This window comes from Homalodisca vitripennis, chromosome 3 (genome assembly GCF_021130785.1).
Source record: "Homalodisca vitripennis isolate AUS2020 chromosome 3, UT_GWSS_2.1, whole genome shotgun sequence".
NCBI classification, from domain to species: Eukaryota; Metazoa; Arthropoda; class Insecta; order Hemiptera; family Cicadellidae; genus Homalodisca; species Homalodisca vitripennis.
In genome coordinates, this window is record NC_060209.1 from 156852810 (window position 1) to 156866446 (window position 13637).

Sequence of the window (13637 nt, forward strand, 5' to 3'; positions counted from 1 at the left end):
TTATTATAGAAAAATCTGTAAACTAAGACTTAAAATTTTTGAAAAAATAGTATAATTATAGGACAAAATAGTACTATATTGGTTTGTATGGGGCAATTTAAATTCTTTATACTATTTTTTCAATAATTTTTTTCTTATGTAAATGGAGCTACTAAAGGAATTAAATGAGGTTGGTGATTTAAAGTTCAAAGAATATAAGAAATTGATTGATTTAGAAGAAAATAAGAAGTATAAAATTGTGACATTGGATAAAATGAAAGATAAATTCGGGCTTACAATAATTGCCGAGTTGGAAGATTATAAAGTACACTTACCGAACAGATTTTTGACTGTTTTGGATGAAAAAAAGATTAAAGAATTGAATAAAAATGATAAATTACACTTGATTGTTACTGGAAAGAAGACTATTAAAGATAAAGACTGTGTTACAATTAACTTTGTAGAATAAAGATTTCGAAGATTTCTGGATTTTTTCATTAAAACAGCTTAAGAAATTAGAAGCCTACAATGAACAGTAAAACAGCTATAGATTCGGTTATTTTACATTCGTGATTTCTCAGATTTGTTTATGGTTCAATGGACAGTATTTTACATTGATTTTCTGACTGTCCCAAAAGTGCGCTAGAACCCTCATATTCATATCTACTTATATATATATATATATATATATATATATATATATATATATATATATAAAACACAAAACGAATACAGGCTGATGGGACAGACGAATAAAAAAGTTTGATTTATAGAGTTGAGATTCAATATAAATCCATTGTATTTCTAGACTGTTCTTCCTTAAAGACATGTGGTATTTAATGCAAAAATCATACGGGCAAAATGATAACCCAGTCATACACTGTTATAAAAGACAACTGGCAAGGTATAACACATTTATTTTAATACGGTGATCAACTTACCAATTAATCCTTTCTCAATATTCACAGGAGTACTCGTGAACATGATCTCGAAAGATACCACATGGAATACTTTGTTGACAGTGTTGTTGGTCCCGACAATCCTCACGTAACGGACCACTCTGGGCTCAAAGTACAGGTTCTGCCACGAGCGGCAGAAATAGTTGGTGTGATCAATGACTCGGGTCCAGTCTTTCTGGTCCATTGACACTTCGATGTAATAAGAGTACGACCTATCAACAATGAAGATATTCATTGGAATATACACTGATACACACATAACATTTGGTTTGTACAACTGTAATGGTTTTACTTGGATTTTTATAAACAGTACGAAGGAATGTAAGGATTAAAAAGAAGCATAGACTTGCATAATATTATTTTCATAATAGACAAATACATAAAAATAACTATCCCTTGTTTTGATATGTCTCACAAAAATTGACCTTTTGTTTAAACTATACAAAGCATTCTTTCTATTAATCATTTAAAGTGAAGTATCTAAAATGTTGTTGATAAAAAAGTAATCATTAAATTTTTTTAATTATCTATTTATTCTATAAGGTCCTTTGCGCTGCTTCCGGAGTGACAGGATATGCTGGATGGGTAAGGTTGCGCCAACTATCGAAAGAAGGGGAGGCCAGCTCTGAACCAACCTCTCCATTCAAAGTAGGCAGGAGGTAGCACATCCTTATATTGAGGCTAGCAAGAACCTCTAGCACTTAGGGAACAAACCCTACTAACTCCAACACAGTCATCTCCAGCAGTAGAATAGACCTATCGAATTACTCTTGCACCCCAGAATCTCAACATTTGTGGTTAGTGATGGTTCCTAGACATCCATAAGGTTGCCCAAATGTAAGTGACACATCGGTTTTTGCTGTGCCCAGTGTGGGTTCAACTGAAATGTACAAACCAGCCAGAAGTGATCTCTGATGGGGAAGATTTATACTTACAAAGTACATAAACTTTGTAACATAAAGAAAAAAATATTGAATCTTAACATTATGCCTAGATTTGTTCACAATTGAACTTATTTGATTACAAAATCTCTATTACAATTCTAGAGTACTCTTACTTTCTAAACAACCATTGGATCAAATTTGAAAAAGAAATATCGATAATGTTATCATGAGAAAGTTTGGCATATAATTATCTATCAAGATAATTTTCATGATTAATGTTCATGTGTCCAAGACCGTAGGTAGTTTTAACACAAGGGTTTTCATGATGTAAATGCCTTTCAAAACATAAGATAACACATTAGTAGTGAAGACAAAAATGTAAGAAGCATCTGTCAAAATACCGCTGGTAATATGTTTAGACGAAGTATAGAGTCCATTAAAACATCTTAATGGATTACGAGGCACCGAACGAAACCCATGATATATTATCATGAACAATAAACCAATATGAAACAAAAATTAGTGGATGTAATTTTTAATTCCTCAACATGCAGCAAATTATACACACACAGCACAGCAGACACAGATAAAATCAGCCAACACTACAAAAAGAATTAAAGAGACAAAAGGATAACTTAAAATTTTAATGGCATTACATTCAGTATAACGAACACCAACTGTTGTTGGTTATAATGAATAGTGCCAAATCTACCAAGCATTGGTGACAGCAAAATTGTCACCTGGAAATTTTCTCCAAGTATGGGGAAGAGGAAAAATTGTTGCCTGTGTGTTTCTTGCTATTTAATTATGGCGATGATATACTCTTCACTTGAATTCAAATGATAGAACAATGTTTTAGCAATTACAATGTATAGTACTTATACTGAATGTTTTGTAAAAGAAAAGTATTCTTGAGTCAAATAGTACCCCATTATAACAACATTTTATAGAATGGACCACCTAATCAAAAATATTAAGCGTTTATCTTTCATGATTTACAATTATTGTAACCTCCCAGTGGATCAACCAATAATCCTTTTGTAGTGGCTGTACATAACATTGTAGTGGAGAAAGATCTTGTCTTTGTGTAGCTCAAGTGTATTTTTGATTTCCATTGACTAAATATGTTATGGGACTGTGACCTTAATTTAAAGACTGCAGAAAATCCATGTTGAAAAGATTATGTAAAGATTTTATAACTAACTTGTATAGAATTAACGGCTGTTTGATAATTTTTGTGCTTTTCTAACATAGTTGAGATTGGGTAACTGTGTCTACCTGAGATCCCTGTCCCACAGCAACATCCGGACATGGTTGACGATGAACTGTTTTCCCAGCTTGATCAGTATACCATTGTCCCCTGCCTCGTTGATGGCATGCCGTGTGTAACCATGCTCCATGTCATAGTTACTGCTGTCTCCATCCAGCAAGGCTGTACGCATCTCTCCCTGCAGCACCTGGGTTCCATGGTTAGGATGGGCTACGTTCTCTTCAGGTTCTATAACAGTCACAGGGACAAATATAGTAAGTATCTGACAAGCTACTATGACAAAACTTTACAATAACACACAAAAATACTCAGCAGGAGTTAAGAAGTTACTGCAGCTCGTTTGGCAAGAGTTTCTTTTATATGACATAATCTTTAAATTATCTTATTTATAATGAACTCATCTTATATATGGCAATGGCTCAATCTTAATAATTTATGAATAACTGTATCAATATTTCTTGATTTATTTTAAACTCTGCTTTAAATTTATAAATTAATACATAGTTATAATACTGAGCTCTTAATATTACTGAAAGTTCATATTAAATACTTTTATGGGATCATTCTAGTTTTGTAAACGAAAATATTTTGTCTACAAATGAAAACCTCTGGAACAACCACACGAATTACACATCACATTCAGCTAAAGATAGGATTTTCAAAACACAATACCATGGATAAGATCAATTTGATTTTGTATAAAACTTTCTTTTACATAAAACTAGTAAATCGTTTAAAATGAAGTATATAAAATTCTCCAACAGGCTTCCTATTCTTTGTTTGAAGGTTATTTTTGACGATGGAAGGATTGTGAAGGAAACAGGATTTTTCCGGACATTTGCCATCGTTAAGTGAAACAAGATTGCATCTTAAATTAACTAAACACATTAATCATTTAACTTTCTTGCATTTATGTATTAGGTTAGTTCTTTACCTGAAGAAGAGATCAGATTGCAGATCTCGAAACGTAGTGTTACTGTTTTCTTGTTTCACTTAACGATGGCAAATGTCCGGAAAAATCCTGTTTCCTTCACAATCCTTCCATCGTCAAAAATAACCTTCAAACAAAGAATTGATTCTCGGTACGGACCCGGAACCAGTAAACAAATCAAAGACCTTGAGAGCTTGCATCTTAAATTAACTAAACACATTAATCATTTAACTTTCTTGCATTTATGTATTAGGTTAGTTCTTTACCTGAAGAAGAGATCAGATTGCAGATCTCGAAACGTAGTGTTACTGTTTTCTTGTTTCACTTAACGATGGCAAATGTCCGGAAAAATCCTGTTTCCTTCAGGCTTCCTATAATTGATTAACTCTCTTGCTTTGCTAGTTTTAGATTAAAATTAATGAATGAATTGTATAAACTACCTTCTCTTCAATTCGGGAGTCTTCAGAGACAGAAATAGTAATAGAATTTTGAAACCATTATACATTACACTTAATAATACCATAAATGGAATGTCAATAGTTTATATTTTTTTAAATTAAACTGCCATAACAGTATATTCAAACTATTAGGTTATAATTTAGTGCAATCTATTTTTTTAGTTATCAAGTGTAAAACATGACTTTTAGGTTTCATGTGTTTATCATTCTAGTTTTAACTACTAGAATGATAAAAACAGCTACTGTTTTTTTCAGCTACTGTATTGAAGAGTTCATTCAGACTCACATTTCATGTTTGATTCTGCTCAGTTTTGTACTTACTGAGTGCTCCACGGTACTTGAGCGCAGAGTCACGACAGGTGGTACGTAGAGTGAGCGCGTCCAGGATGGTGTCGGGCGTAACAAGTCGGAGTGGCCTCACGACATTCAGCAACTCGCTTACAGTCATCAGCTGGAGCCTGACAGTGGACAGAACTGACTCTAGCTCTGGGCCCGAGGTCAAACCTTCCACAACAGTATCAACATGTAAAAACCGTTTAAAACACCTTAACCAACTTTACAGTAAATTATCTCATTTACTAAACAGAGAATCAGACCTAATTTAAAAGTTAACTTTTTTCATAAAACATTTGAAAAAACTTAATATTTCAATTAATTTAATTCGTTTTTTCCATTACTAGAATTTCAGATGGTATACTCATTTAAATTAATAAACTCTGATACAGCATCTTTTTTTTTACCAAAACAACTTGGATTGTGTTATATTTGAATATTTAAAATAAGTAAACTAACTGCCAACTCCATAAATTCTGTTTTTGCTGTGGTGTCAACATTTTTAAGGTATATTTTAACTGCTCAGATTTTCCTCTTCAATAGACATCACAAATTATGATTTGATGTTTTATTTGTTAATATTATGTTCATCAAGTACAATTTACATTGTCCTGATACCACTATGTACAAGTGAAAATAATACTAAAGATTTAATCTTTGGCCAATATACACAATGTCTCATAGTAGGAAAATTTAATTTTCTGTGTTGGTATTACGAATACCTTGTGTCTTTATTTCTCCGGTTACTGTATCAACAGTACTATAAAAACTTCGTTGAAGCATTTTACATTAATAACATGTGGTCACATTCGTTAGGTTAGGTAAGTATGTTGTGGCTGACCCAAAAAAAGTTGAAGTTCTTGATCTTCATTTGTTATAATGACAAAAGTTGGGATGGACCTTTCAGATCAGATGCCACTGATGTGCAAAAGACAATGTGATAGTTTCGCAAAATAAGACAACATTTTCTTCCTGGAATTGGCTAACAGTTGGTTGGCCTACAATAGCTTTCTGAAATCTAAAACAACACACAATTGTCAGAAAAAGAAACAATAGGTTTCTTTTACTAAGTTCAAAGAGAAACCTAGACCTGTTCACTGCTGGACATGAAAAAGAATCACTTATTCCAGCTACTGATTGTCACTAACTGATGTTGTCTCCTTTTGTTGGTGAAGAAGCAAGAAATCACAGAGCAAGGAAAATGTATAAGCTGTGCTACCATAGAGTATGTGAAGAAAATGTAGCAGATACAAGTAGCTGATGAAAACCAACTACTTAGTGATATTGTCGATGTAATCTGAACACAATAGCAATTTTCTTGATTTATTTATAAACAGTTTTTCATTGCAAATATTTTAAATTTCATCTAATAATGCATTATTATAAATTCTTGTATTGGTGTATTGATGGATCAATAACTTTTGTGAGGCGGATCAACTTTCAGTTATAACAATTATGTATATATCTATAAAAACAGCATTTTTTTTTCTCAAATGAGTGCAAAAATTCTATGAAAAGAAACTGGATTTCTAGTGTTTTTACTGGGTACAAAACCAGTGGTTCAAAGGGTTAAATAATGTATCTATAAGTATAGTAATATTACAAGTTAAATATAAAATACTCTTATACTGGAGGAGAGAAAATATTACAGTTTAATCCGGTTATAGCGTCGCCCCCACTTGCAGCGGCCCGCCGACGTTATAGGCGGGAAACGTTATACCCGAAAGTTTGGAAAAAACGGGTAACGGTGCTCAGGCTTGCCAGGCTCTCCTCCGAGGTTACTGGACAGGGAGCATCCTCGCTGTCGGCGTCATCATCGCTCTCGGTGTTCTCCACTTCCATGCCGTCGGCAGGCTGATGTGCGGCGGCGATATCGTTTAGACTCAGCTCCTCGCACACCTCCAAATCATCGTCATTCCTGACGAAGGCGTCGAAAGATGGAGTCTCAACGTCGTCGCCGATAGCGCCGAGCATGCTGCAGACGTCTCCGATCGCAACCCTTTGGCGACGAGATCCTGGCGGCGCGACGATACGTCATGTCAAAAGTGGCGTTTCTCTCACTGAACTGGATAAAAAATGCTCTCTCAATTCAACTGAAAACGTTATAAGCAGTCGAAATGCAGCCGAAATCGTACCTTAAACGCGGATAAACGTAATAAGCGAGAAACTTTATATGTGGCGAAATAGGGTCTGATTTTTACCGGGGTGGTGCTATTCCAACTTTATAAGCGGGCTAACGTTATAAGTGGGTGATGCTATAACCGGCTTACACTGTACGAGTATAACCCATTGTATGCCAAATACTTTTGTTTTTAAAATACTTACACTGACTTTCACATTGAATTGAAAACATCTTTGTTAATATAATATACAGTGGTATACATTGAATGGCGTCGTTATGTTAAATTAAACTAGCTGCATCTAAGTAACAGTATTTACAGTTTTCTCCATAACAAATCAAACTACACCTACTACCAGATTCAACATAAATTAAGGATGGTTGTCAAAGTTCATCAAATTTATATAATGGGTTGTTTATCAAATAACTTTTTAATTTTTTCTTAAATAATTTAATATTGTCTATACTTCTTAATTCCACAGGTAGTTTTAGTAAAAACTTTGCACCTGCATACAATGTTTTTTTGGTATAAAATTCTAACCTATGGGAATTAATAGCAATTTGATTTCGATTTCTTGTGAAATATGAATGACTATCACCTAGTTTCGGAACCAATTTATTTATGCTTAGTTTTTTTACATGGAGTATTGATCGGAAAACATATAAACTATAAACAGTCATTATTCCTAAATCAGTAAAATGTTGACGAACAGAGTCATCAAATTTTAGATTCAACATGGTTCGTATTGCTCTCTTTTGGAGAAGGAGAATTCTATCCAAATTCTGTTTTGACATACCCCCACATATTTCAATACCAAAACTTATTGATGATTCTATAAGAGAGAAATAAATTATTTTTAACCCTTTAAGGAGTAATGACGTTCTGGAACGTCACTACATCATTTGTTCATAGGAGTAAGGATGTGAAACATAATACACTCCCAAAATAGTAAGAAAAATTTTGTTTGATTTTTTTAATGAAAATCAGATATTATTACTATAAAAAGCTAACATTTACTTATGTTGAGAAAACACAAAGGCTAAAATTTGTTTTTTGTGTGAAAGTGCTCGAAACATGGATGAATACACAGTGGCAAACCACACTCTTTACATTCAAACGTCGTATCCTTCCTCTTCTTTTCTCTGCTTGAGGAATGAGAACAGACGTAGCATCTCTTTTGTGTCTTCCGTGTCTGACCTTCTGGCGTCGGCAGTGGCTGGGGAAGTGTCTGCCGGTCAGGCGGAGTGGATGTTGGTCTCTGGTAGCGGCTGGCGGCGGCACGATCCTCGACGCCGCGGCTACCAGCCTTCCTTCTCTTGGAGTGTGATGTGTTTTTAATATTTTTCGGATGAGGTTTAGTCTAAAGTCACAAAATCCACTTTTCTTGTTTTTTTTATTACAATCCTTCACTCCACTCGTACAGCCCCCTTCTTATGTCGTCACTACGTAAGTTACGTTCTGGATCCATTTCACAACATAAAAGGAAACTGACTTGAGAACAATAAACTACACTATTTGATCATTGTAGAAGAAACTGCACAAAGTGAATGTTTACAGCGTAGCAACAGAATGCGACTGTAGAAGTTGTTAGCGCCAATTGCTGTTGACAGTAGAAATCGCGGGAATCCGTGTGCGGAAAAAAACCTTTACAGCCGCTCTGTAGTTGAAAGCAGCTGATAGTATTTACGCGGGAAACTGCGCTCAGTTATTTAAGGTTAGGAACAGTGGGAGGATTTCTTCCATAGAGGAAAAACATAAGAGCTGGTACTTGTATTGTAAGTCATAATTCATTGACGTTCTAGAACGTCCTTACTATTTTCACATGATTTTTTAATATGACGTTCTGGAACGTCAATACTATTTAGTAACAAACACCTATACTCGTTAAAGGGTTAAAGTATTTAATGAGCAAAATTTAGACATCCTATACAAAGTATACAATCAAGAAGTAACTTCATTAACTATGTGTTCAATATGGAGATTCCATGTCAAATTTTCATCTAAGATTAAACCCAAAAATTTTGTGGAACTTACTTTTTCCAAAGGGTGGTTGTTTATTTTTATTCCCGGATTTAATGAAGATTTCCTTTTTCCTGCATTGAAAACATTTTGACAACTAAGAATTACATTTCACCATTTTGCAAATAGTAATACCTGTGTAAGTATAATATACTGTCTTATAATAAATTTTGGTAAAAAATACTAGGCTACCTTAACTAATATAATATTATTTAGCATTGATTTAAACATTGATCTTGTGATTTAAACTGAAAATATAGTAAATAAAACAGTTTCTTATAGTTACATCTAAAACATGCAAACTGATATAATACTACCATTTATTTTTGCCCAGTCAACAACTGCACGGAAGATATCCACTTCTGGAGCATAAAACGAATCTCTCTCAAGCAGTTCTTTGAGACCACCCTGAAAACAAACAAGTGTTAGTCTCAAACTGATGTAAATATATTAAATATACTGTTAAGATGTAATGATAGAACTTAAAGCTTCAGTAATGATATTTGTTTGCTTCAGAAATGGTTATTTATAAAAAACAACTGATAATACCAGAACCAAAGCAACAGCTTGGCAGCAGTTAATACGGTTTTAGAATTGCCAGTTTAAAATCACCTTGCACAATCAAAAGAGATTTATCCATTGTCTATTGCCAAGTATCATTTAATAGCACTTTCATTTATTTGTAACGGCTAATTTGATTTATTCTTATAATTTGAATAAACTTTTATGATAAGTTATTTTTAACATTTTAACCAACCAAAATTTGTATAATAAATTATAAACTTATATTTTAAAAATTTGGATAGTAACAGTAATCCTACATAATACTGCAAGTCTTTGATTAATGTTCTCAGAACATGTATCTCTTTGTATTTTCTGAACATTCCTGTGGAAGTGACAACTGAAAGTAGTGCAAATCATCAAGACAATTCCATTTACTAATTCATCTTCTGATCATGCTACAACCTGCACCCAACAGTCACAGGATGGTGTAAGACAGTGTTCGTAATTTATATTACAAACAAATAATGAAGTAGTAATTCGTATACTAAGTAATATGTAACTATTTCTTGCGTGCTTATTTATTAATATTAATATGAATAAACAAACATGTTGTAATCTCAATGTTCCTAAAATCTTTACAGTTCCTAGTTCTGTACATAACAGGCAAAATTGAAATTTACAGCATGTTGCATATACATTTAGCATGCATTTGGAAAATAATGTTGATGATATGTAATAGAAATTGATGCAAGCAAAGAATTTAACATGATTGAAACATCAATTATTATAGTTTTATAGAAGCCAGTTACCACCTGACACTAAACATGTAATCTCGCTCAGTTGTACACTTACAGGGGTGAGCTGTGCGAAGGTCTCATGGGTGATGAGCTGCATGGCATGGCTGTCCATGAAGCTGGCGCACACACGAGTGAGGTAGTGCAGTTGGTAGAGTCTGGCTGCATCAAAGATGGCACACACGTTGGTGAGACTAAGAGCTTGTCGCAGGAAGTCAGATATAGCTGTCTCTAAGTCCACGAATCCGTACTGGTGAGCCAAACCCAGGATATCCAACACTACCTCTTCCTGGGTGGTGCAGAATTGCAAGTTTTACAACTTCTTATTCTTAAAAGACTAACTCAGGTAAACTCATCTAATTTTGTTAGTGAAGAGGAAATTTTAAATAATACACTGAAGTTGTTTATTTTCTATGTTTGAATATTAAGTGGTTATATTAACTAAAACATATTTATGAACAAATTAAATATTGTTTAGGAATATTTCCAAACTGATTCGTTAAAGTAAAGTTGCTGGATTCAACAGTATTAGCATCGTAAAATAACCAATCAATGACACCAATAATTTTATTTATTGGAACTACATAGGACTTATGGATATGCCGATGTATATTGATTGATTGAATTAGCTCTACAGAAAAATTGTATACAATGTAACAACAAGTTAACCCTTTAAGCGTCATGAAAAATTGGACCTGATCCTTGATTAAGTTAGAATTTTTTTAAAATTTCCAATGTGTAAAGTTAAATTTATTTTCCTTTCTGTATGTCAAAATAGAGTTATTTAATGGTAAATAAAATTTGTTTAGCCCTTTTTGGATTTACTAGGCTAATTTTTAACTTTTGAGAATATCGTAGAATAGCAGTGTAGTTGTCACTAATTTTTTTATCATTTATTCAGTAAATAGGGGAATGAAACACAGTTTTTACAGATAAACATAATACTATATTACAAACTAATAAAATTAGAAAAATACAAAAGTACACAAAGAGTGTTTATTTGGTGGCGGGCTGCCACAACTGGCATTCCGCGCCTCTCCCGCAAGCCACTGTTATCGCGTGGACTTTGAACCTTCTTATCGCTCGGCAACCTGTAGGACGGCCTTGCGGGGCTTGAATTATGTTTCTTGCTTTCTGATAACATCCTTATGACCGTAGTAAAATATGAAAAAGTTTGGGGTTGACCAAGTAATTGCTCAGAATTACCAAATCTTCAAATTCCGAATCGTCTGGATTCGCCATTCACGCGAATAATGGTAAAAAAACACTACGGGTAAATAAACACTGGACACTGCTGTATATAATATGAATAATTTACTTTAAAAAGAATAGGACACAACAGAAAATTAGCGATAACCGAAATACATGTGCGTGACCCGGACGCTTCTCACTAACTGACTAGATGCCTTGACGGGAGCTCCCGTCAATGACTTTGTGAAAGGCGCAAGGCCACGCCGTTAGACAGTGTTTGGCCAATTAGAAGCCACTGCCACTCCCATTGTAATAGAATTTGAGGCAGGGCAACCCGTCTGTATGTCACATAACTACTAGAACCATCTAGCAGCAAAATATTCAACTAACATAGCATTAAGAAAATAAAGAATGCAAAAAACGCGGATCCACGGCAATAACGTTTTGAGCTTGTAGTAGCCCTCCGCGGATCCGCGTCAATAACGCTGGAAAGGTTAAGGTGAATGTGCTAGTTTTTACCTTTAGAACTGTTAAGGCTAAAAAAAAAATGAGAAACACAACTTCAGTGATTGTTTTAAGTGTTTTTGACACACCCAACAGTTATTCCATCATTTCTGTTATCCTTTCACACAATTAATGTTCTCTTCAAAATCAAAAGAATACATACGGGTACTGTCCCACATAAAAGTAAAAATTCTACATTTTCTGGTAGAATATAGAACTCCTACAAATATTCAGAACCCCGATGGCATCATCACTGGCTGTTGAGGAATCCAGTTCCATCATATAAAAAAATGTTTAATTCAAATTAAATATAATACTGGACCGAGCCACTTCTGATAATAACTTACCATTGTACTCTGTGACACTATTCCAGACTTGAAGTTGTCGAATAAAGTATATTCTGATGCTTGAACATGGTTAAAATAACATTTTATTTCTTAAGTCACTGAAACTGTCTTATTTGTGACTTACAAAAACTATAAAAATTAAAAAAAAAACATGGTCAATAATTACCTTGAGAGGAGCCAAAGACATGTGGCCAGTGTATATGTATCTCAGTAGACCTTTAAAAGCATCAATGCTTGTTCCCTTTAGTTCAATTTCTGACTGTTTTGATTCTCGCATTCCTCCAAATAACAAAGCTCTGAAAAAACCAAAGCAGTGAGATATTTAACATGTTTTAGACATTTTAAAAGTAAACATTTTTGACAAGAAATAAAGTTATATTGTGGCACACACACCTTCATTCTATATTACGACATTAAGTATTTTATTTGAATACTACTATTAATAACATCCAACTTAATGAGAAAATTATATATATATGTAGATGACTGTAAGGTACTAAAAATTGGCTTCCTTGGTGCTGTCGCATGGCATGTTCAAAACTGCTGATTGAAGGAAAAAACATAGGAGCATTGAAATGGTTAATGAATCATTCTAAGACTACAGGCCAAGGAAAGAAGTGAGCACAGCAAGTTGTTATTGTGAAGAGTATACAAAATAATATATCACACAAAGTGAAGAGTTACTCTCGTGCACAACTGATGAGACAATGACAGCATCTCTTCACCTAGATTACACTATATCTTTTAGTCTAGGCAGTGGCGTAGCTACCTTGGGTGGCACCCGGTGCGGAAGTTGGTGGTGTCGCCCCCATCGAAAGTAAAAAGCAATAAATTTTATGTAATAAAGATCATGGATAAATATTTTTTTTTCTTTTTATTATCTATTACTATAGAATAATACACATATAACAACTCACGCCAACCAAACACAACACACTTCACGAAACAAATAAGAAATGTTGCAACTGAAACGTCATAGATCACGAGTATGGGACGGGGAACCCTCCACGACAGCATCAGGCTCTTTTGAGGGAATCCCCGAATTACACATAGAGCTGAGCAAGTGCTCGTGGAGGAATCCCCGAAAAAGAAATTCTGTGCTAGCTATTTATTTTTTTGTTTTGTTTGTACATTGTTCTTAAAATCGAGAGTCCGGGTGGGTGTCACCCCAGAAAAGGTCACACCCGGTGCGGCCCGCCCCCTTTGCTATGCCACTAAATCTAGGTGTTTCTGATGTCGATATGTAGAGTTCATTTTGAAACTTTTTTTAGATCTCTTCAGACGAACAACTCCAGATTCAAGGAGTCTAGTCTTTGATAGCGTCAGACTCCAGACGCTGTACTA

General features: G+C 34.2%; 1 protein-coding gene across 2 annotated transcripts in view; it reads right to left on the reverse strand.

Annotated features, from left to right (window-relative positions):
- Positions 1 to 13637, reverse strand: part of LOC124357699 (BTB/POZ domain-containing protein 9) — a 43040-nt gene that overhangs the window by 23814 nt on the left and 5589 nt on the right. For both annotated transcript variants that reach the window (XM_046809703.1, XM_046809702.1), the window contains exons 3-8: positions 12460 to 12589; positions 10310 to 10540; positions 9271 to 9361; positions 4803 to 4985; positions 3101 to 3320; positions 921 to 1150 (exon numbers count right to left, since the gene is read on the reverse strand). In XM_046809703.1, the coding sequence (XP_046665659.1) occupies positions 921 to 1150; positions 3101 to 3320; positions 4803 to 4985; positions 9271 to 9361; positions 10310 to 10540; positions 12460 to 12589 (1085 nt within the window). The remainder of the gene's footprint in view (positions 1 to 920; positions 1151 to 3100; positions 3321 to 4802; positions 4986 to 9270; positions 9362 to 10309; positions 10541 to 12459; positions 12590 to 13637) is intronic.